This window comes from Muntiacus reevesi, chromosome 11 (genome assembly GCF_963930625.1).
Source record: "Muntiacus reevesi chromosome 11, mMunRee1.1, whole genome shotgun sequence".
Taxonomy (NCBI): Eukaryota; Metazoa; Chordata; class Mammalia; order Artiodactyla; family Cervidae; genus Muntiacus; species Muntiacus reevesi.
In genome coordinates this window covers 51,269,732-51,293,005 of record NC_089259.1, presented here as the reverse complement: position 1 = coordinate 51,293,005, position 23,274 = coordinate 51,269,732, and the positions used below count along the sequence as shown (strand labels likewise).

At 39.7% G+C, this 23,274-nt stretch overlaps 1 protein-coding gene across 2 annotated transcripts in view; it reads right to left on the bottom strand.

The window, feature by feature from the left end:
* Positions 1 to 22,335, bottom strand: part of NDFIP2 (Nedd4 family interacting protein 2) — a 70,904-nt gene extending 48,569 nt beyond the window's left edge. Inside the window, exon 1 of one of the 2 annotated variants that reach the window (XM_065902399.1) lies at positions 21,981 to 22,335. In XM_065902399.1, the coding sequence (XP_065758471.1) occupies positions 21,981 to 22,298 (318 nt within the window). In that variant the 5' untranslated portion in view covers positions 22,299 to 22,335. Of the gene's footprint in view, positions 1 to 21,977 lie in introns of both variants that reach the window. The other variant, XM_065902398.1, reaches the window with a different exon arrangement.
* Positions 22,336 to 23,274: the final 939 nt, after the last annotated feature.

Here is a 23,274-nt window from a genome sequence, read left to right as displayed (position 1 = left end):
ACTGCAGAAATCAGATGTTCACATCATCTAACTGCTGGATGGTAGGAAAGTGCAAAAATGACAGGGACTTGTCACAAGGACATAGGAACAGATGGTCAACTCTGAGATCATCTGAGTCTCAAAACGATGGTAATGTGAGAGTATAATCAACCAAGTTAAAATCCATGAATTCGTACTAACTGAGATGAACAAATAAACTGGAGGCTACAGATGTTCTTCCTTACAGAATTCTACAGAATAAATGCAGAAGAACGACAGAATTCAGAAATCACCATTTGACAACCATCACTGTGTATCTTTCAGATAATAACCAGGGAATTCTAAAATCAATGTGTCAAAGTATAATTAAAGGTCCTTTGTAGGGTATACTACAAAATACCTCATATGAATCTTTCCAAAACATTAATCTAATCCATGACAAAGAAGATTAAGGAATTGTTCCACATTAAGGGAGACAAAAAGACACAATAACTAAGAACAACAGCTGATCAAGGACTAAGATCCTAATCTAAAAATAAGTTGCTGGTTCTTTTTCGCAATAAAAGACATTAATAGGGAAGCTGGTAAAATATATTTATAGATTACAGTACTGCATTCATGTCACTGATTTTGACAACTGCACATTGGCTTGTAAAAGAATGTCATTTTTTTTTTTTTTAGAAAATATACACTGAAATACTTTGAGTAAACAGATAACATATCTGCCATTCATGTTCAAGTGTTTCAGAAAAATATAGCATGTGGGTATAGATACACATATATACAAACAAAATATCACAAGGCAAATGTAATAAAATATCAACATTTGAGGAAATTGTATGAATGGTATACAGGAACCCTTTGTACTAATTTCCCATACTTATAAGTCTAAAATTATATTGAAATAAAGTTAAAAATCAAAATGCAATAGGACAAAAAAGCAGAAAAAATACACTGCATAAACAGATTAATTTAAAACTCTACAATTCAGGCTTCTAATTTCCACTCTATCACTAGAAACCTATATGATCATTAAAAACCTGAACACTGTATAAACTGGTCACTTTTCAAAATGATTTCTCCACATTTCATGAAAACCCTATTTTCCCTGAAGGGCATTACAGTACAACTCTCAAAAGCCTCTCAAACAAGAATGTTAATCCTCACCCTACTCCCCCTTATCTGGAAACAAGAAGACAAAGAAAATGTTCTTGGACATAGACAATACAAGATCAAGCGTCTTTCCTGAAGTTCACACTTCCACACAGTCCTCCAGACTTCTTTTTCTAATCCTGTTCTTACATAATTCCACAGGGAGTTAAATTTACAAGCCAGCACCCTACACCTCCAATACCGTCTCCTCTACCTTAATTCCTACTACAACGTAAGATGTATGCATGTGTAAGTTAGTCACTCAGTCATGTCCAATTCTTTGCGACCCCATGGACTGTAGCCCACCAAAATCCTCTGTCCATGGAATTCTCCAAGCAAGAATACTGGGGAGGGCTGTCATTCCCTTCTCTAGGGGATCTTCATGACCCAGGGGTTGAATCCAGGTCTCCTGCATTGCAGGCAGATTCCTTCCTGTCTGACCCACCAGCTAAACCAACTTAACTCTTGAGCTATGAAACAGGAAGTAATAATATTCAAAGTTGAGTGGTCTAATAACTCCATCAGTTTTCCACTTCCCTGACCTAGTGATTATCTAAAATGCTTCTACTAGAAAATAACTAGATTTCTACATCTTAATTACTGGTCACAACCTCCTGACCTTTACTTTTTTTACTCCCTTACTTCCATTAAGTCTCTTCCTTGGGCCCTCCATTCACCGTCACCTGGTTTTACCCTCTATCCTATGTAGCAGCCTGGACTATAAAGTGAAAAACTTGAATGACACTCACCCTCAGTTTCCTAGCTCCCATATCCTCTGCCACATCTATCCCACTGAGACTCAATTTGAGGTGAGTCTGTCTACTATCTCCTGGTAGAAGGAGGAAAGCAAATCCCATAACTGTATAGATGGGTGCTGTAAAAATTTAGTTTCCAATTCCAGCAAGGCCGTCAGAACTAGTCATCACCAAGGCAAGTGTTTCAACTCCGCCACTCCTCTAGCCCCCACTTCCAACCATGGAACTCTCAGTCAAAATCTTTGCTTCCTACTTCACAAATGAAAACAGGATTTCAAGCAAAAACTCCTTCAATTTCTCTCCCCTGCAGCTCTAAATTTAGCATATAGCTTCCGTTTATATTCTTTACTTGTAAATGCCAGATAACAACACAGAAAAGATCCTGCCTCCCAAAGGATTGGTTTTTTTTTTTTTTTTTTAACATTATGTCTCTTCTTTCTTTTCTCCGCTAACTTCTTTCTCTCTGCCCACATGTATATTCTATTCACACCACACTTAGAAAAAAATCCTTTTCCCAGCTAAAATTTAAATTTCTATTTCATGCTTTTTGAGCTACTTCCATCTTATACTTCTTTTCCTTTAGTGACAAACATCCTATAAGAAAAACAAAAATTCGGTGCACTTCTAACTCTTACTTCCTCCTGAATCCATTACCATCTGCCTTTCGCTCAAACAGTTCTTGCTAAGAACAATGACCTTCTTCCTAATTGTTAGGTCCAAAAACCTACTCATCCTATCAAAAATCTTGAATACAATTGTCCCTGGATAACCCGGTATTCCAGGATCCTCACTCCCACGGTGCAGATACTCAAATCCTATATAAAATGGCATAATAAGAGTCCAGCCTCCGTATCTGCAGATTTCAGAATCAAAGAACACGGAGGGGGTACTATATACATTCAACACGGTTGAGTGTAGTTCTAACTGGTTCTTCTTTAGCTTCCAGAGAAGTATTTCCTCTGGTTTTCCTCCTATCTTTGACTATTCACTGCTTCTTTTACAAGGGTCCTTATTTTCTTCTGCCAACTTTAAAGAGTCTTAGCAAAAATTGAATCCAGAGCCATGAATACTGCCTATTACACACTGAGGAAGATACTCTGATATGAAAAAAAATCTAAATTTAAGATACAAATCTACCACCTCCTGTATAATCCTGACTGGGTTTTTCAGCCTTATCTTCTTTCTATGATTCATTCATTTTCATTCAGTTATTAGTCACTCAACCAATAGTTACTAAATGCCTACTACAGTATGTCTGAGATACTAAACTGGATGCAGGAAATATGTGCAAATCCCAACCCATCAGTCCCTAGAACTTCTAACAACTAGGAGTTCTGATCCAAGGGCATAGTTCGACATGACCAGAACAGCCACAGGGGGCATTAAAATAAAAAGTCTGCATATTCTACCACAGGTAAATTAGAGAGTCAAGATCAGCAAGGATCATGCCTGAAATACCAACCTTCTTTTTTTTTTATTTATTTATTTTTATTAGTTGGAGGCTAATTATTTTACAATATTGTAGTGGGTTCTGTCATACATTGACATGAATCAGCCATGGAGTCACATGTATTCCCCATCCCGATCCCCCCTCCCACCTCCATCTCCACCCGATCCCTCTAGGTCCTCCCAGCCCACCAGGCCCGAGCACTTGTCTCATGCATCCAACCTGGGCTGGTGATCTGTTTCACTACAGAAAATATACATGCTGTTCTTTTGAAACATCCCACCCTTACCTTCTCCCACAGAGTCCAAAAGTCTGTTCTATACATCTGTGTCTCTTTTTCTGTTTTGCATATAGGGTTATCGTTACCATCTTTCTAAATTCCATATATATGTGTTAGTATGCTGTAATGTTCTTTATCTTTCTGGCTTATTTCACTCTGTATAATGGACTCCAGTTTCGTCCATCTCATTAGAACTGATTCAAATGAATTCTTTTTAATGGCTGAGTAATATTCCATGGTGTATATGTACCACAGCTTCCTTATCCATTCATCTGCTGATGGGCATCTAGGTTGCTTCCATGTCCTGGCTATTATAAACAGTGCTGCGGTGAACATTGGGGTGCACGTGTCTCTTTCAGATCTGGTTTCCTCGGTGTGTATGCCCAGGAGTGGGATTGCTGGGTCATATGGCAGTTCTATTTCCAGTTTTTTAAGAAATCTCCACACTGTTTTCCATAGTGGCTGTACTAGTCTGCATTCCCACCAACAGTGTAAGAGGGTTCCCTTTTCTCCACACCCTCTCCACCATTTATTGCTTGTAGACTTTTGGATAGCAGCCATCCTGACTGGCGTGTAATGGCACCTCATTGTGGTTTTGATAAAAAGTCTGCATATTCTACCACAGGTAAATTAGAGAGTCAAGATCAGCAAGGACCATGCCTGAAATACCAACCTTCTTAAGAGCAAGTTTCATTCTTTCCTCAGCTGAAACAGAGAAGCTAAGAGCAGAACTCTCAGGCAAAACTAAATACAGTAATATCAATTACCTAGATATGCTGCTGCTGCTGAGTCATCCAGGAAACAGAGCAAACACCAAGATGCCACTGCCAGAGAGAGCTAAAAGGACTCATCCATCAAAGCGTTACATGCCAAAGCAAACCCTCAAAAGTCGGCTGATAAATATGAATACGTGATCTGAATAACTTCATTCTATCAAAAGCCAAACACACACACACTCTCTCTCTCTCTCAAAAAGTTGGTGATTATGTGCCCCTGGAACTAATTCACCTTATATAATTCCTTATTTGTGTAAATGATATTTATTCTCTTATTACAATGATTATTATAATGCTACAATTCTAAGGTATTTATCAATTAAAAAAAGAAGAAACATTTTCAACAAAGATTTTCCACAACACTGACATTTTCTAGTAAAAATTTACACACACACATGAATTCATTACTGCAAAGATGCACAAGACCAAAATACGTTATAAATTGTGCCTTTGAAAAAACCAGAGTGAAAATCCTATCCCAAGAGGTACTGGATAGGCGATTCCTTATGGCACACAAATTGTCAGGAAAGCCATTTCAGTACACACACAAAAATCAAACTTACCACATAGTTTTGGAGGGGAAAACCTCTGGTAAACTAAAATTTTAACTTTACCTTTTGAAAGACTAGATTTTGGTTTAAAGAGAAACCTTAGTTAGCATAAGGAAAACATTGATAAAAATAGGCCTAAAATATTTCATTACACACTACAGTAATTTTGCTTTCAATTAAGAAGTCAATAAAAAGTATAGGACAATATCATGTACCAAAAAGCGAACTGGGACAAAATACCGGGATGAACAGTTTTGAGACTGTCCTCAACCACCTACACTGGGCTAAGGATATGAAACATACCAATTAAGTACAAAGGCTTTGGAATCAACTTTTTAAGACTCAAACCTAGGCTCCAGCACTTACCAACTCTGTGACCTACTTGGGCATTTTTATCATCTACAAAATGGGAATCTATTTTTCTTACAGAGCTTTCATAAGGATTACAAAAATTAACACCAGTAAACCCTCAAAATAATGCCTGGCATAGTAAATGTCCAATAAATGTGACTTTAAAAAAAAACAACAGAACAAAACAAAGGCACTTTGCTTATAGCATCTACCCTACTTCCTGCAGCCACCCTCTGAGATGAGTATACTGGAACAAACTTTAAACAACTGAGCTGACACACCTCGCTGGGGCAAAGACAAGACTCAGACTCAGGTTTTACTGTCGCTAATTCAGATTCTCTACTGCAAAATGCCTCAAATAAACACTCACAGGCAGTAATCTACTCTGCCACAGGATTACCCTCATGAGCACTGATTCTAGTTCAAGTACACACACATACTCCACCACCACCACACCGCACACATCTTTGAATCCAACCATCTGCTTCTCTTTAATGCCACTAATTAATTATCCAATCACCTAATCCAAGCTGCCAGTACTGCCTACCTAAACCACTGCCATAGCTTCCGAACTAAATGGCAGACCCTGACACTTGAGAGGCCCCACCAATGAAAAGGCTGGCTCACCAAGAAATCACACAACCCTGGAAGAACAAGTCCAGAACACACAAACACAGCTTACAGAATATAAATAAGCAAAGAAAGAACACCCAAATTTAAAGAAAACCTCCAACATGAAAGAAAAACAAACAAAAATAATAGGAGGAAAGTTAATGCAGGGAGTAGAAAAACAAAAACCTCACAAGTCTATAGTTGCCTCAAGTTCCAGTATGGTAGGCCCCCTACAGTACAGCCCTCCCACGGACAGCCACTACAAACTTGAAGTATAAAAAAATAACTATCTGAACATTCTGAAATTTAAGGAAAATAGGGATTTGGAGGGAAATTAAACCTTGGAGAAGCAATCTGCACAAAGGAGAGTGTTCCCTTTCTGTTCATTTTGCAGCCTTGCTGTGAGGCAGAACCACAGTTGTGGAGAGGCACCTCGGCTGGGCCACTAAACCCCTAACTATTTCCACCAGAGGAAGCAAGGAACAAACAGAGCCTGACCCAGGGATCAAAGCTGCATCTCTTATGTCTAACCTATGCTGGCAGGTGGGTTCTTTACCACTAGCACCACATACAAAGATTTTAAAGCTGGTATTACAACTATGTTTTGGGAAATGAAGCAACATCACCTTGAAACCAATGAAATGAAGGGAATCTCAGAAGGTAAACAGAAAACAAAAAACTGAACCAAATAAAAACTTTACACTGGAAAAATTAAATACCTGAAACAAAAAAATTCACTGGATGGGATCCATAGCATAAAGAAAAAGTGAATTTAAACTGATTTAGAGAATTCATCCATTCTAAAGAACAGAAAAGAAAAAGAATATAAAAAATAAATATGCTAACAAACAGAGCCACAAGAATTCTAAACCTTTAAAAGGTGTAGAAAACAAGCAATTTGAAACTCATAGAAAAACAAGAAAAAGAAACTGAAGAAATAATGTCCATAACTCATCAAAGTAATGAAAGGAGTAGATTAACAAATTCAACTTCAGTGAGGCTAATGCAGAAAAAATCCAAAGAAAATGACACCTAGACAGATCATAATAGAACTTCTAAAAATCAAAGACAGGGACTTTCCTGGCAGTCCAGTTTAAGACTCTCCACTTCCAATGCAGGGGGCAAGGGGTCCATCCCTGGTCAAGGAATTAATATCCCACATACTGCAAAGTGCAGCCAAAAATGAAAAAAATAAATAAATAAAAATCAAAGGTAAAAGTTATCGGAGCATCCTGAAAAAACAATATATTACATACAGAGAAACAAGGATTCAAATAACTATAGGTTTGTCATCAGACACTATGATCATCGCAAGAAAGTGGAACAAAATCTTAAAGGGCTGAAAGAAAACAAACTCAGTCAGGAATTTTCTGTTCCCAAAATATGTTTCTACAGGGAGTTCCCTGGTGGCCTAGCGGCTAGGAGCACACACTTTCACTGCTGTGGCCTGGGTTCAAATCCTGCTTAGGGGGCTGAGATCCCACAAGCTGAGATCTGACATTTATACAACACTATATCCAACAACTGAAGAATATACATTATTTTCAAGTGCACATAATATATCACCAAGGTAATATACTGGACCATAAAACAAGTCTCAAAAATTTAAAAGGAATCAGACAACAGTGAATGTGATCTCCTACCACAAAAAAAAAGAAAGAAAATTTTAAAAAGACATACAAGAAAATCCCGAATAAATGGAAATCAAATGGAATTCAAGATACAGAGGATCCAACATAGCAAAGTGATGAAGGGAAAAGTCAGTATGTCAGCTGTGTGCCAGACCTAAAGAACAAATATTAACAGTTAGAAACAGGAGGATGGAGGGCTCTAAGAAGAATGTCTTCAAAGAACAAAATGAAGGAACTAATACCTATCGAATCCATGTGATCAAGCCAAAAACAGAGCTGAAAAGCAAATTCTGAAAAATGACAGAAGATCTGTAAAGAATTAACCACAGATACACAAGGGGGTGGGGGTAAGGGATAAATTAGAGGAGTCTGGGGTTAACACATACACATTACTATACATAAAATAGGTAAACAACAAGGACCTATTGCATAGCACAAGGAACTATACTCAATATCCTGAAATCAGTTATATACATAACCTAATCACTTTGCTGCATACTTAAAACTACCACAGTATTGTAAATTAACTATACTTCAATAAAAATAAACAATGAAGAAATAAAAACTAGGCAACCCTATGAAAAATTTTAAAAGTTATACAAAACACACCACTTTGACTCAGTAGTGAACAATGCTTTCAAAGTCATAAAATGTAAATACTAATTATCGACTTAACCAAATGTTAGGCACCTTTCACACATTTGCTCTTCACAATAATTCTGTCTATTACTAGTAAGGGAAGTACCTATACTATATCCTTACTTTATAGGCGAGGAAGCAATGGCACAGAGAAGTTAAGTAATCAGCCCAAGGGCACAGTGCTTTAAGTGAGAAGCCAAGATGTGAACCTATGAGGTGAGACTACAAAGATGATCTAGGAAGGAAAAGCAGGTCATGAAAGAAACCAAAGCAAAACAAACAAATCAAGTAGTAGCTTAGTATCATTACATTAAAAATACAAAGTTAAATAACCAAAGCCGCTAAAACAGTTAAAGATTGTGTTCTTTTGAGGAGAAAGTTTGGAGGACCAAGCGTGGGAAAGGAAGACTGATGCTTCTCATTGTTTTTTTCTACTCTAACTTTTGAAACTGTATACTTGTATTGTTTTGATTTTAAAAAACATATGCTGGTCAAAGAAAACTCACTTCCAAGCTGAGCCCAGCCCACTGAAGGATTACACGCTTTTGGATTCTGGACAATCGGCTGGCCGGTGACCGCCAGGTTCACCCTACGCCGGTCAAGCCTAGCGGTGTCACCATGTCTGGTATCACCACCAATAAAAGGAAGGTAACCATAATGGAAGCTCTATTTTCCAGCTTTTAACTCAGTTGATAATGTTTATACGTGACAGAATAAAGTTTGTCCTCCAAGCTTTGCTGAAAAACCCCTTAACAGATCCTCCCTCAGGCAGTCTTCTGTAAAATGAGATGGTTGAAGAAAATGATCCCTGCGTTCACAATATCTGGAAACATTTTCCTTCTGTCCATAAGTAAACCAAATAACCTAACCATGGTTAATTATTTGCAAATGCAAGTCACCAGTCAGATGAGGAATTATGTAAAACTACCAGAATTCATCTAAACAGATTTCTCTGCACTATTCTAAAAGCAAAGTATATACTCTAATTATGGCCATCCAAAATATCACTGTATGGGCTGGGCAATATGATGTCACTTTTACATAAAAGAACTCTGGAAACCTATTCACTTTATAAATATATCAGTAATCTCATGGATATACTTGAAATCATTCAGAAAGAGCATGTTTATTTCTTCTATAAGCATTTACAATGCACTATATAATGGGCCCAGAACTATACTATATACTATTACAAATAAGACAGACCTAAGCCCTAATTCACATTGAGTTTACAAAATGCATACCATGGAGCAAAGACTACAATAGGCTAAGGGCACAGTGTTAAAAGCATACAGTGAACTTGGTAGGAAAGGGGAGGAAATGGAGTTGGGGAAGCAGACGAGGGAAGGTTTTCTGGAGAAAAGAACATCTAAACAGATTTGGATAAATAGAAATTCATCCTGGAGGAAGAACGAAAGGAGAAAAGGGCAATAATATGTTCCAAAGCCAGAAGGCAGGAGACAGCACGGTGTGGAGTGGTGGCTGGCAAGGTGCAAGGTAAGAAAACAAAAATATTACAGTTCAAAACACACACATGTGCAGTGCAGTAACAAATAAAGCAGAGAGAAGTTAGCAGGGACTCATCGTTCCCTAACGTTACAAACAAAAATTTTAAAGGGTCAAGTATTATTTCAAGTGCTCATCCTTCCCCTTTTGGGGAAATCACACAAAAAGTCACCCTGATATAAATGAACAGTCTACCCAAATGAGAACAAATGTTCTTTTAAACTACTGGATTTCTTCAGCCTAGCATACAACAGGCCATAAGTCCGAACAACCTCAAAATTAGTAAAGAAGTAAAACTATCCAGTTTATTTCCTTATTCTCAAAGCCTCTGCCAAACAGCACAATTTCTTTACATAATGTAATGGGTAATTCTGGAGAAACACCACAGAGAACCTAAACCACAGCACATTCCTAAGCTTGTAAAATATTAAAGTACTGATGTTCAAATCTTAAAAGCACGCAAGTCAAAACCCTAAAATAATCTGATAGTAAATCTCAGCCTACTGCAGCATCTCCCAACTTGCATTGGCATGTCTTTAACAAGAATTTTACCCACACCTTAATTCCAACTAAGTGACCAAACTTTTGGAAGAAACTATAACAACACAGCATGAAAACATAGACAACGATTTATAATCACATGACAGATAGGCCAGCCTTAACTACAATGACCTTTTGAGTAAATTTACACTTAATAAGGTCAGCAGAAAGCTTAACTCAGGCCTTCACATGTAGAATATATATAAACTTTTAAAATAATGTATTAATAATACACATATAATCAGTGTTTTAGCATGTAGGTATGACATTAAAGAATAAAAAGAAAATACTCTAAGTAGTCAATATAAAACAGATGAGGAAAATAAAAGCAGTACCCACAACTCCACAGTCAACGAAGGTACTAGGCAGAGCCACTGCACACGGCTCCATGAGTTCCTTACTGAACCACCCTATGGGGCCAATCGTGTGTGTGTGCAAGGGTGTGCACGTGTGCAGAGAAGGAGAGGAAGGGGAGAGGAAGAGAGACACGTAACACGAAGCAGCATGTGTTAAGCTAGAAGGTAATGCAAAACACACACAACCTGAGAGTCCAAGCCTCGGTAGCAGGAAAAAAAAAAAAAGAACTCTTATAAAAATGAGAATTAGAATAAAATAATAGACACAAGGTTTGACTCTATGGAACTTGAGCTAATAGCAATCACTCAGTCATTTTTATCAAATACTTCCAAAGTGCCTACCATACGCCAGATATTGACAGACATCAGTCAGTCAGTTCAGTCGCTCAGTCGTGTCCGACTCTTTGTGACCCCATGGACTGCAGCATGCCAGGGTTCCCTGTCCTTCACTAACTCCCAGAGCTTACTCAAACTCGTGGCCATGAGTCAGCGATGCCAGACATGGCAGTGAACAAAACAGACCTGTCCTTGTGAAGCTTACACATGTGGCTGGGGGGGGGGGGGGGGGGGGTAGGAAGGAGGCAGAAATTAAACAAATAAATATTTGAAAATATCAGGTGGTGACAAGTACCACAAGAAAAAAAAATGAAACAGAAAATGGGAGTACTGTGAAGAGGGTACTGTGTTTTAAATGGCCTCAATGATGTTGACCACTATAACAGAATGAAGATCCTATCAGACATGAGAAACTCAGTCTCTGCTTCTTTCACAGGAAATGTAACACTCTAATTGGGGTCTCCACACAAATTCTAGTGACAGACCAGGTGCCTGCCTGATTACCAGTTACAAGAAGTAAGGATGCAGAACAACTTTACCATAGTTCCTAAGGGTTTAGTTCAAGGCTGAGTGAAATAAAAATCTGTCAGAAACATCCTGCAACACACCCAAACTTAAGGCCTTTACGAGGTACGTTCCTCTTTGATCTACATCGAGGGTGGGCAAATTACAGCTAGCAGGCCAAACTCAGCCTACCATCTGTTTTTGTAAATAAAGTTTTCTTAGAACACAGCCACGTTAACCTGTTTACATATTAAGCTGGATACTTTTGCACTGAAACAGCCAATCTGTACCCAATTGTGACAGAAACCACATAACCTGGAAAGCCTAAAATACTTACTATCTGGTCCTTCACAAGAACATATGCTGACCTCTAGCCTAGACCACTACCACCACTACTACCCTCAAAGTAAAGACTTCTTTCAGGGTTCTCTTTAGGAGCACCGTGACCAGGGCAGTCACAGGGACCCAGCCACCGGAGAGCCTCATGCCTGGGGCTTAATGCTCCATGGTCACCTTTAAATTCTTTTTTAAAAAAAAACAAACAAAATAACTCCTTTCTTTCATTCTTTATTCAGCTGCATTGGGAGCCCGTGTGCCATAACTATGGAAGCCTGAGTCCGTGCACCACAACAGAAGCTCCCACAGGAATCTGGGCTGGATTTATGGCTGCTTTAATCGATAGAATGCAGCACAAATGACATTCTGGAGTTCTAAGTCCAAGCCTTAAGATGAATAGCAGCTTCATTTTCCCTTCTATGATGTGAAAGGCCAAAGTCACACTGGGAGGGCACATGAAGAGGACACACACAGAGGAGAACTGAAATGACTGACGTTCAAAGTTGAGCTTCCAGTCAATAGGCATCATCAACGGCTAGTGAAGGGAGTGAGTCATCTTGAATGTTCCAATCCAATCCAGCCCCCAAATGGTTGGAGCCCCAGTTAACAGCCCATGGAGCAGAAGAACTGCTCTATTGATCACAGCCAAGTTGAAACATAATAAAATGCTTATGTTTTGAGTTGTTTGTTAAGAAACAATATAAAACTAAAGCATCAAGATTTGAATACCAGATCCATCACGCCTGGATTCATACACATGCTTATTATTTAACCTCTTTATGTCTCATTTTTCTCCATCTGCAAAATGACGATCATGACATTATCTATTTCACAGAATTGTTCTAATGAATAAACATGCTCTTAAGTGTAAAAGTACACAGCGGAGTTCTCAGCATATTTCTGATATAACACAAAAAGATATTATTGTTCTCCTATTGCTACTTCATTATTGATAAAATGTATTATTTATTCCAGCATCCTGCTTCACTTTCTTCTTTTTTTTTTTCCTTTAGCCATGGACTTTATTGTTTGAATATTAACAACTATTATTCTATACTCACATTTTAATTTCTTACAAAACTCTACATTCCACATTGCTAGGTCTCTTCATTCTCCATTTTATGCCACATTTTCATGAAAAGGTATTTCGCTGAATCATAATCTGCCTGATTGTGTGTTTGTTGTTATGGTTGTTGTGGTGTAGTCACTAAGTTGTGACCCCATGGATCACAGACCCCCAGGCCCTTTTGTCCATGGGGTTCTCTAGGCAAGAATACTGGAGTGGGTTGTCATTTCCTTCTCCACTGTTTCACTTTCTTTAAACCACCTATTATTATCTGAAATTATGCTTACTTATTTACCTGCCTTCCCTCCAACAAAGTATGAGCCATGAGACAAGAACTGTCTTGTTCACCAGCACCTAAAACAGAATTTGGTAGATAGAGATACTTTAAAATTAATATTGAATAAATGAGTTATAGGACCTTGGTTTCATAGTTAATCAATAGTGATATCTAAAAACTGCTCCCATGCCTTGTTTTAAGTATAAATCTGACAAGAGGCACTCAAAACATACAACATGCACATATGCTATCTATAATGTTATTTTCAGGACATAATCCCAATGCATTTACTTGTGACTGCACAAACACTACACCATTATTAGATCATGGAATGCTCAAATATGACTAAGTGATGGCTAGCATCTGATTCAGCATTGTTCAGGCGTTCTAAGGTAGCTCACTTGTTTGTATAATTTTTTAAATGAGTTGTACTCAAGCAAACTAATGACACACTCTTAGCCACTATTGCTACATGCACAGAAACAGCCAAAGAAACTTTAATGTGGGGTCTGTTCAAAAACAAACTATGCTGGCGACACAAATTAACACAATATTAATCTTTGAGCTACGGAAACCTGGTTTTAAACACACCTGAGGTGTGCATTTCCTCAGTTATAGTTTTTTTAGGTTTAAAATCTATATTAAAGAGGCAATAAAAACCAGACATTCCCAGAACCCCGAAGCACCTCCAGAAGATACACAAAGCAGCACAAAAACACGATTCAGAATAACAAGTTCTCTGATACTGTGATTCTCAACTTTCCTTCTGCCGTGATGGAGAGATGACAGATCCATGAAACTCACCCTGCCTCCTCTTCTAATTATAATTCCGTAGGAGTTTTTACATTTAGGAATAGCAAAAGAAAGCGCAGGGTTGTGGTACAGAACTTTAGATGAGAAATAAACATATGTGAAGTCAGGGAAGTACGAGAGAGGACATTAGGGTTGACGCTAGTAAGAAGTACGTCCTGCGTAACTTCAGTGGTTATTGCATAAAAGTTAAGGGGGAGGGGGAGACTGCTAAGATGCAGCACTGTACAGGTGTGGAAAGGTCCATTCAAGGAACCTGCCTGTTAAAAACCTGAATTTAGGGGCTTCCCTGGTGGTTCCGTGGTAAAGGGTCTGCCTGCCAACGTAGGGGATATGGATTCGAATCCTGGTCTGGAAGACCCCACATGCCACCAAGTAACTGAGCCCATGTGCTACAACTACAGAAGCTCATGCACCTACAGTCCGTTGTACCCAAGGAGTGAAGCCACTGCAACAAGAAGTCGAAGCATCGCAACTAGAGAAAAGTCCACATATTAACAAAGACCCGGCATAGCCAAAAATACTTACTAAAAAAAGAACAAAAATTTATACTTCAAAATCCAGTAAGCCCACTAAAATGGCTAAAAGTATAAAGTCTGAAAATATCAAAATTTTGGCAAGGTGGTGAAGCAGCCAAAGCTTCTATACATTGGTGGTCTAAGTGTAAAATGATACACACTGAAATGGTACACAGGCTTGGAAAAAAAGTCTGGTGATTTCTCATAAAATTAAGCATACCCTATTACCCAGTAATTTCACCGAAAAGAAATGAAAACATAACCACAGAAAGACCTGCACTAGAATATTCCTAACTGCTTTATCTGTAATAGCCAAAAACTGGAAACAACCCAAATGTCTATCAACAGAGCAATGGATAAACAAACTGTCATACATCCACACGATGAAACACCATTCAATAAAAAGGGACACACTAATGTACATGATAACATGGATCAATCTCCTAAACGGCATGCAGAGTGAAAGAAGCTTTGCAGACCATATGCTGTGTGATTCTAGAATCAGGTAAATCTAATTTGAAGTGAAAAACAAAAGACCGTAACAATCACCTGGTGAGTATGAATCAACAGGGAAGGGTCATGAGTGAACTATGATGATAGCAATGTTCTGTCCCAATGGTCAGTAAACTTTTTCCATAAAAGGCAGAAGGGCAAATATTTCAGGCTTTCTGGGCTCTACCTCAAAAGCCAATTCTGCCACTGTAAATGAATGACATGGCTGCGCTACCATAAGACTTTATTTACAAAATAAGAGTTAGAATGTAGTTTGGTGGTCCCTGCTCTATATATTAAAAGTGGTTTGGGTTACACAGATGTTTGTACTTGTCAAAACTCATTTAATAGGCCATGGAAGATCTGCGCATTTTGCTATATGTCAATTTTACACAAAAACCAAAAAGCAACAGCTAACTCTAGGCTAATGATAAGCATGTGGTTTTCAGTGAGGTACACCAATATCTGCAACATATTCTGAAAGCTCAAAAAGTAAGATGGATACAGTAACACAAATACTAATGATCCGCTGGATCATTTAAAAAGCAAGAGAATCCCAGAAAACATCTATTTCTGCTTTATTGACTATGCCAAAGCCTTTGACTGTGTGGATCACAATAAAGTGTGGAAAATTCTTCAAGAGATGAGAATACCAGACCACCTGACCTGCCTCTTGAGAAACCTGTATGCAGGTCAGGAAGCAACAGTTAGAACTAGACATGGAACAAGAGACTGGTTCCAAATAGGAAAAGGAATAAGTCAAGGCTATATACTATCTCCCTGCTTATTTAAATTATACGCAGAGTACACCATGAGAAATGCTGGGCTGGATGAAGCACAAGCTGGAATCAAGATTGCTGGGAGAAATAGCAATAACCTCAGATATGCAGATGACACCACCCTTACGGCAGAAAGTGAAGAAAACTAAAGAACCTCTTGATGAAAGAGAAAGAGGAGCGTGAAAAAGTTGGCTTAAAGCTCAACATTCAGAAAACCAAGATCATAGCATACAGTCCCATCACGTCATGGCAAATAGATGGCGAAACAGTGGAAAAAGTGGCTGACTTTATTTTTCTGGGCTCCAAAATCACTGCAGATAGTGATTGCAGCCATGAAATTAAAAGGCGCTTACTCCTTGGAAGGAGAGTTATGACCAACCTAGACAGCATATTAAAAAGCAGAGACATTACTTTGTGAACAAAAGTCTATCTAGTCAAGGCTATGGTTTTTCCAGTGGTCATGTATGGATGTGAGAGTTAAGGCTGAGCACCAAAGAATTGATGCTTTTGAACTATGGTGTTGGAGAAGACTCTTGAGTCCCTTGGACTGCAAGGAGATCCAACCAGTACATCCTAAAGAAAATCAGTCCTGAATATTCATTGGAAGGACTGATGCTGAAGCTGAAACTCCAATACTTTGGCCACCTGATGCAAAGAGCTGACTCATTTGAAAAGACCCTGATGCTGGGAAAGATTGAGGGCAGGAAGAGAAGGGGACGCCAGAGGATGAGATGGCTGGACGCCATCACCGACTCAATGGACATGGGTCTAGGTGGACTCTGGGAGTTGGTGATGGACAAGGAAGCCTGGCGTGCTGCGGTTCACGGGGTCGCAAAGAGTCGGACACGACTGAGCAACTGAACTGAACTGAACTGGGAAATTTAGGCCCAACAACTGGTATATGGTATGTGGAAGTTAACTGTACAATTCTTTCAACTTTTGAATATATTTGAAAGGTTTTGTTTTGTTTTTGGCCTCATTTTGTGGTCTGTGGGATCTTAGTTCGCTGACCAGACATCAAACCCATGCCCCCGGAAGTGGAATCACAGAGTCCTAACCAATGGACCACCAGGGAATTCACTGACAGCTTTAATATTAAACTGGAGGGTGGGGGAGATTCAATGAGGCCACTGAAGATTTTTAAGCAAGAAAATGAAAATCAAATTTATATTCTACAGTTCATGCAGTGCAAGCATATACTGAAGGATGATCAGATGGAGAGAGAAAGTTCTAAGCAGGCTATTACAACAGTCCATGCCATAGAAAATATCAACATTTGAAGAGTAAGTACAAAGTGAGTTCATGGAGAGAAGAAAAATCAGGGCAGTCAGTGCTCAGTTGCTCAATCACATCCAACTCTTTGCGACCCCATGGACTGTGGCCCGCCAGGCTCTTCTGTCCATGGGATTTTCCAGGCAAGAATACTGGAGTGGGTTACCATTTCCTCCTCCAGGGAATATTCCTGACCCAAAGATCAAACCTACATCTCCTCTGCCTCCTATACTGCAGGCCAAGCAGAGAGCTCCTTCATTTCAGGAAGGAGTTTCAAGGAGAAGTTCACAATGTCAACATAAAAGAACTTAAGCCTGAAGAGAACGAAAAGTACCTAGATTAAGCAATGGACTCTGATGATGTAAAAGAGGTGTGGGAAGAATGTAAATCAGATAAAGGATATTATTAAGTTCAAAGGAAACAAACAAGTGACAAATAATCTCGCTGGGACAAGAGAGGAAGAAAAAACTGAAACATAAAGTGAAAGACTGAAATATTGCTTTTAAATGTGAAACAAAAGTACATGACTGCACCTAAAAGTCACATCTCATCCAGAACCTGTTCTCTTGGCTAAGGCAGCCAGCCGTAGGTCTGAGTGTCCCTGCATATTTTTCCTGAGTGTGACAGTCTGCAAAGCTTGTCCATTTCATGATACTGCAAGGATTCTTACAATAAGTCACACAGGCAACAAAGAAGGTCAAGGTTACCACAGCTGACAACTGCCTCTCAGGGAGAGGTAAACTAGCCTGTTTGTTGTTTGCTATCATGCCTGCAGCTTGCTTTCAAAAAAAAAAAAAAAGCACTGGCCCCTTGGTCCTGAGTTCCTTAGCTGTAATCCACTATGTGTATCCATCTAGACCCATCATCCTCATGGGACCTTGTTACAAGGAAAGACAGCAAAAACAGGCTGACGTTCATGAGTCTGCAGTGCTGTGAGTAATAATGTCACTTGTTTCTGACCTGGGAGTCTCCTGTTTGTCTGCCAGCAACCATGAAACATTAACAGACTAAGTGTCAGCTTGTAAATATGGTAAAATCAAATCTTAAGATTTGTCAGAGTTCTTGACATGAATGACAAAGAGCTAGTTGATTTTCATATTGCTAAATAAGAGACAAAAACAGACACCAGCAAAAACTGCAATTTATGTAACATTTTATAGTTTATTTACCTTCTATTATTCATAATATTTATTATATATCCATCTCTACACTATATTTTATACATGTATTACATTATATAATTCTCATAATAATCCTAATGAGGTACATACTAATACGAGGAAACTGAGGCTTCAAGATGCTAGATAACTAAACCAAGGTCTCACAAACTGTAACCAACACAACCTACATATAGGCTCTGATGACTTTAAAAGATGTGAGGGTTTTGTTTAATCATTAATAGTCAACCTTCTTCCCAGCTGATTTATCAAGAGCAACTCTAATTCAGCATATGTTAGAACAAAGCATCTCTATCATCATAGGACGAATACTTTACTCTTATAGAAAACTAACGTTTTGGAAATGTTAATAGAATCAAAATTGTCTCTAAAAATCTGTGGTTTAGGAAGAGCTAGGTTAAACAAATCCAAACCACTGTCTTTAGGGCAGAAGCTCTCACAGTTTCAATATGCAAATATATGTTCTTCCAGGTGGCGCTAATGGTAAAGAACCTGCCTGCCAAAGCAGGAGATTTAAGAGGCCTGAGTTTGATCCCTGGGTCGGGGAAGATCCCAAGGAGAAGGGAATGGCAACCCACTCCAAAACCCTTGCCTGGAGAATGCCATGGACAGAGGAGCCTCACAGGCTACAGTCAGTAGGGTCACAAAGAGTCAGACATGACTGAAGCGACTCAGCACACACATGCTAATATGTATTCTATTTCTTCTAAAACCATCTATCATCTTCATTCTGAATGCTCCAGTTTGGAAAACTACTGCTGCAATCAACAGTGCCAATTTAACTTGTACCCAGAATACCTTTGAAAACTTAGCAGTCAGCTTGGTGGTTCAAGTACACAAGTCCTTCAAAATAGAGAACATCAAAGTCAGAATGTGGCAAAACAGCTCCAAGCCAAGTCAACTACTTCATAGTCTGGCAACACTGCCCATTTCCTACCAAACAAAAGTCAGCTTCCCATAACACAATGGAACTACATGCCTTTTTCTGAAGTTAGAAGGGTAACAAGGCAAGGTTTTTATATGTGTAGCTCTGTACATTGTAAACACTGTTTTACTAAACAAAATTTAGACACTTTTAATGATGGAGCAGAGATCATAGAAAAAGTAGTTTTCACATAAAGCTTGTGAATTCGTTAATGACAGTAAGTCATTCTGATGGTCCTAGGCATCACCATTAACTCATCTGTCCATGGAATTCTCCAAGCGAGAATACTGAAGTGGGTAGCCATTCTCTTTTCTAGGGGATCTTTCTGACCCAAGGATGGAACCTGGGTCTCCCAAATAGCAGGCAGATTCTTTACCATCTGAGCCACCAGGGAAGCCCCAACTTATCAAAAACTAAACTTGAAAACTAAATTTTAACTCTATGAATAAGTGGAAAATTAACATCGTATATATGATTTCGCCGCCAAGCATTCTTTTCCTGTCTTCTACTTAGTCATCTCTAAACATTCGACAACTCAAACTGCTCACTGCTCCGTTGTTATTAATCATTCCAGAGTTTTCAAAAAAGCCAGCCGCACAACAGTTGCCTTAATCATACAAGCCAGAGCTGTAGACTGATCCCTAGCTTACTGCCAACCGAATCAGCTGCCCCTTTTTTTTTTTTTCTTGCCCTCTGTTCTGAAGGAATACCTCCACCCATTCAAAGTCTACATGGGACACATCTCTAATGGGGAGTGTGGGGTCAGGGGTGTGGGGAATATACCAAGATAAAGTTACTAATCAGGCCATTATCAACAAAACCAAGAGCTATTCTAGACAGATGAAATTACACAGGAACTGGAATTTAAATCTAAATGTAAATTGTAGTAAGATTCTCAAACACTTCACCTTACAAGGGAAGTGATGTCCTACCTACTTGAATCAAGAAATATCTTTAGAAGGGCAGACTTTTGCCCTCTGCTCTCAAAGATTGCCTCCACCCATTCAAAGTGTATGTGGAGCACATATCCACCTAGAAAAAAAAAGAAGGGCAATAAAATATCATACTGTCCACTATTTTGAAAGGAGTTGTAGAGAAAAAGAAAGTATCTTAAGGGTCACAGAGCAATTTCCAACATTTTGGTTTTAGGAATTCTTAAAAATATACAATTAACCTTAACTAGTGAAAAGAAATGTGACTTTATAATAAATTACTTTAAAGCACAGATGTGTCAGTTAATAATGTTTTGAATAGGGATCTGTGTATGAGAACATGGTTGATTCTTATAAGCAAAACCCCAAAGACAAAGAATTTGAATCAGCTAACACTATTAAGGTAAACAAATAAGAAAAGGAAAGAAAAATGATTAGAGAAAAGAAATAAACACAATGGTAACAATATTCAATATTTTATTTTTACTAACATCTGCAAAAATAGGACTATGCCTTAAAAAAAGAAAACAAACCATCAAAAGTGTATACACTAACAACTTGAAAAATGTCCTCCCATACTGGCAGCAATATTTTCCGAACCATTCTGAAAATACTGATAAATTTTTACAGAATTCAGATCAATAACTTTAATTGTGGTATACCCCTCACACCCCTGATTCCAACACCCCCATTTTACAGAATTCAGAATTCCAAATGAACATACATCATTTGGAGGTTTTACCGGATGTAAACCAGATGAAACTGGTGCATCATGAGTTTTTATCTCAAAAAAAAAAAAAAAAACTGCAAAACTACATACATTGGGATTTCAACTTTCAGTACCCTTCGTATTTGTCAAAGTACAGTTATTAAAAGAAATTCTTAGTTCACAGTAAGTCTCACTTGTGTAAATAGATTTGAAACATGAAATCTGCACTAACATATCTCACAAACAGTACTGTCAATTGTAGCATCGGTGCTCCATAATTAACGTTTCTCTCCTTTCCCTCAGAAAATAGGCTTAACTAAATTACCACCTCCAAGTTTACAGAATAACATGCTACCTAGCTGCAAGGAAATAGTCAACTATAGCTGAGTCCATTTTTAAACAGGGTTTACCTAGGATTCTCCAATGACACCATCGGAATTAGTATCAGAAGAAAAATATATATCAGAAAAACGGACACGGGAAACACAGAGGGGCACTTTTCACTCATTTCAACTTAACAAGGGTTTAACACGGTTAAACTGGAAAGCCTTGTATTTGAAGAAAACTAATTTTTCAAACACGATTAGCATTTTTAGCAAAACTTCCTGTTTCCCCTCCCACCAATTAAAAAAAAAAAAAAACCACAGGAAAAAAAGAGTCGCTTTTCTAATAAAAACAGAAAAGGCCAAAATGACAAGGTTAACTAGGACTAAGAAATAAGATCAGCCCCACGACTATTCTCTACGGTTGCGCAATTTTTAAACCCACACTTTTTTTTTTAACCAAATCCAATCGCACCCCACACAGTGCTTACCTCTCCCTCCTTCCCACCCACTCCATCTATGACTGCGATCACCTTCCCAGCAGGTATGTGAACTCATTTCCAGTATACAATCCACTGGAAAATCTCTGAAGTAACTGGGTCAGGGCATGACGAAACGATCGAGAAAATGAGAAATAAAACAGATTTAAGTTCTAAAAGGAGGGGCGCGGGGGGTGTCTAACAGCGGAAGGATGAGGACCTAAACGACGACCTGGGTCTAGAAAGAAGGGTCTCAAAGGACCCACGGGCAGGCTCCAATACGAGAGATGTGAAGTAAGCACGGTCCTGCCAGAAGAGCCAGAAACAAATTAGCCAACATGCCCCTCCGGCAATAACCGGTGGAAAGGGGCTCTGGAGTCCACCGGGGGCAGGTTTCGGGGGGCGGGGCGGACAATCCCGGGGTTCCGGGCGGCGCAGGAGGCCGGGGCTGAGGACAGAAACTCACCACCTGGTAGCGGCCAGTCCCCGCCTGGTGGTGATCCATCCTGCCCGGCTCGGGGTCCGGCTTCCGAGCGGGTGAGTCCCCTCGGCACTCAGCCCCCTCGGCCGCCCCCTTCAACGACGTCGTCGCCTCAGCGACTCTTCCGCCTCTGTTTCTGCGGCCGCGGTCGCCCGGCCGGGCCGCCTCACTTCCCGTCGCTGCCGCAGAAGCCGCGGAAACCTCCGCGTCGGCCGCAGCTGGGGGGCGAAGCTCCGGGGCGCCGCGCGCGCTACTGAGCATGCTCGGGATGGTCGCGCATGCTCGCTGGGTCCTCCGGCGTCCCATCCGCCTCGCGAGTGGCAGGGGGCGGTTTCGCTGGGTGGGATGAGATGGAAAAGTCAGGCAAGTCCGGGGAAGCGATCTAGGTTGTCAGCCTGTCGGGAGTGGGAGGTGGCAAAAGGAGCGGAGAAAAAAAAAATCACCGTCCTTGATTGGCCTTTTCAGTCCGACGGGTTGCGTGCCGGCAGTCACATTGTCGAGGAGAAAAGAGACGCATTCCAGGAACACCTGAGGACAGATGACCGTGTTTCCTCACACTTCGTCTTCTTATCCACCCAGCCTAGAACAATGCTGCTGCTGCTGCTGCTGCTGCTGCTGCTAAGTCGCTTCAACCGCGTCCGACTCTGTGCGACCCCATAGACGGCAGCCCGCCAGGCTCCCTCGTCCCTGGGATTCTCCAGGCAAGAACACTGGAGTGGGCTGCCATTTCCTTCTCCAGTGCATGAAAGTGAAAGGGAAGTCGCTCAGTCGTGCCCGACTCTTAGCGATGCCATGGACTGCAGCCCACCAGGCTCCTCCATCCATGGGATTCTCCAGGCAAGAGTACTGGAGTGCGGTGCCATTGCCTTCTCCTAGAACAATGCTAGGACACTCCTAAAAGACTTATTAAAAAATTATTAGTGAGTTAAGGGATATCTTTTTAGGTTGTTTTGTTTGTCCCCTTCTTGATAATAACAGATTTAAGAATCCAACAAGGAGTCTTCAGCCATGCTCATGTATCTTGCGGAGGAAAGGAGCTCCTAGAGCCCTAGGTTACTAAAAGGATACAAGAAAATAATGAAATAATATAGGACTCTTCTAGGGTCATATTCACATCAGTAATTCCAAAGGGTTTAACAGTAAGGATTCGCTTTGTGTGCAGTAAGACAATCTCAATAACCGGTTAACCACACTTGACCTACCGTGTCTATCCCCCACCAGACACAAAGCATGTTCTCTAGCAAGTAAAAGAATGTGATGGGGCGGCGTACTCTTTAACCCA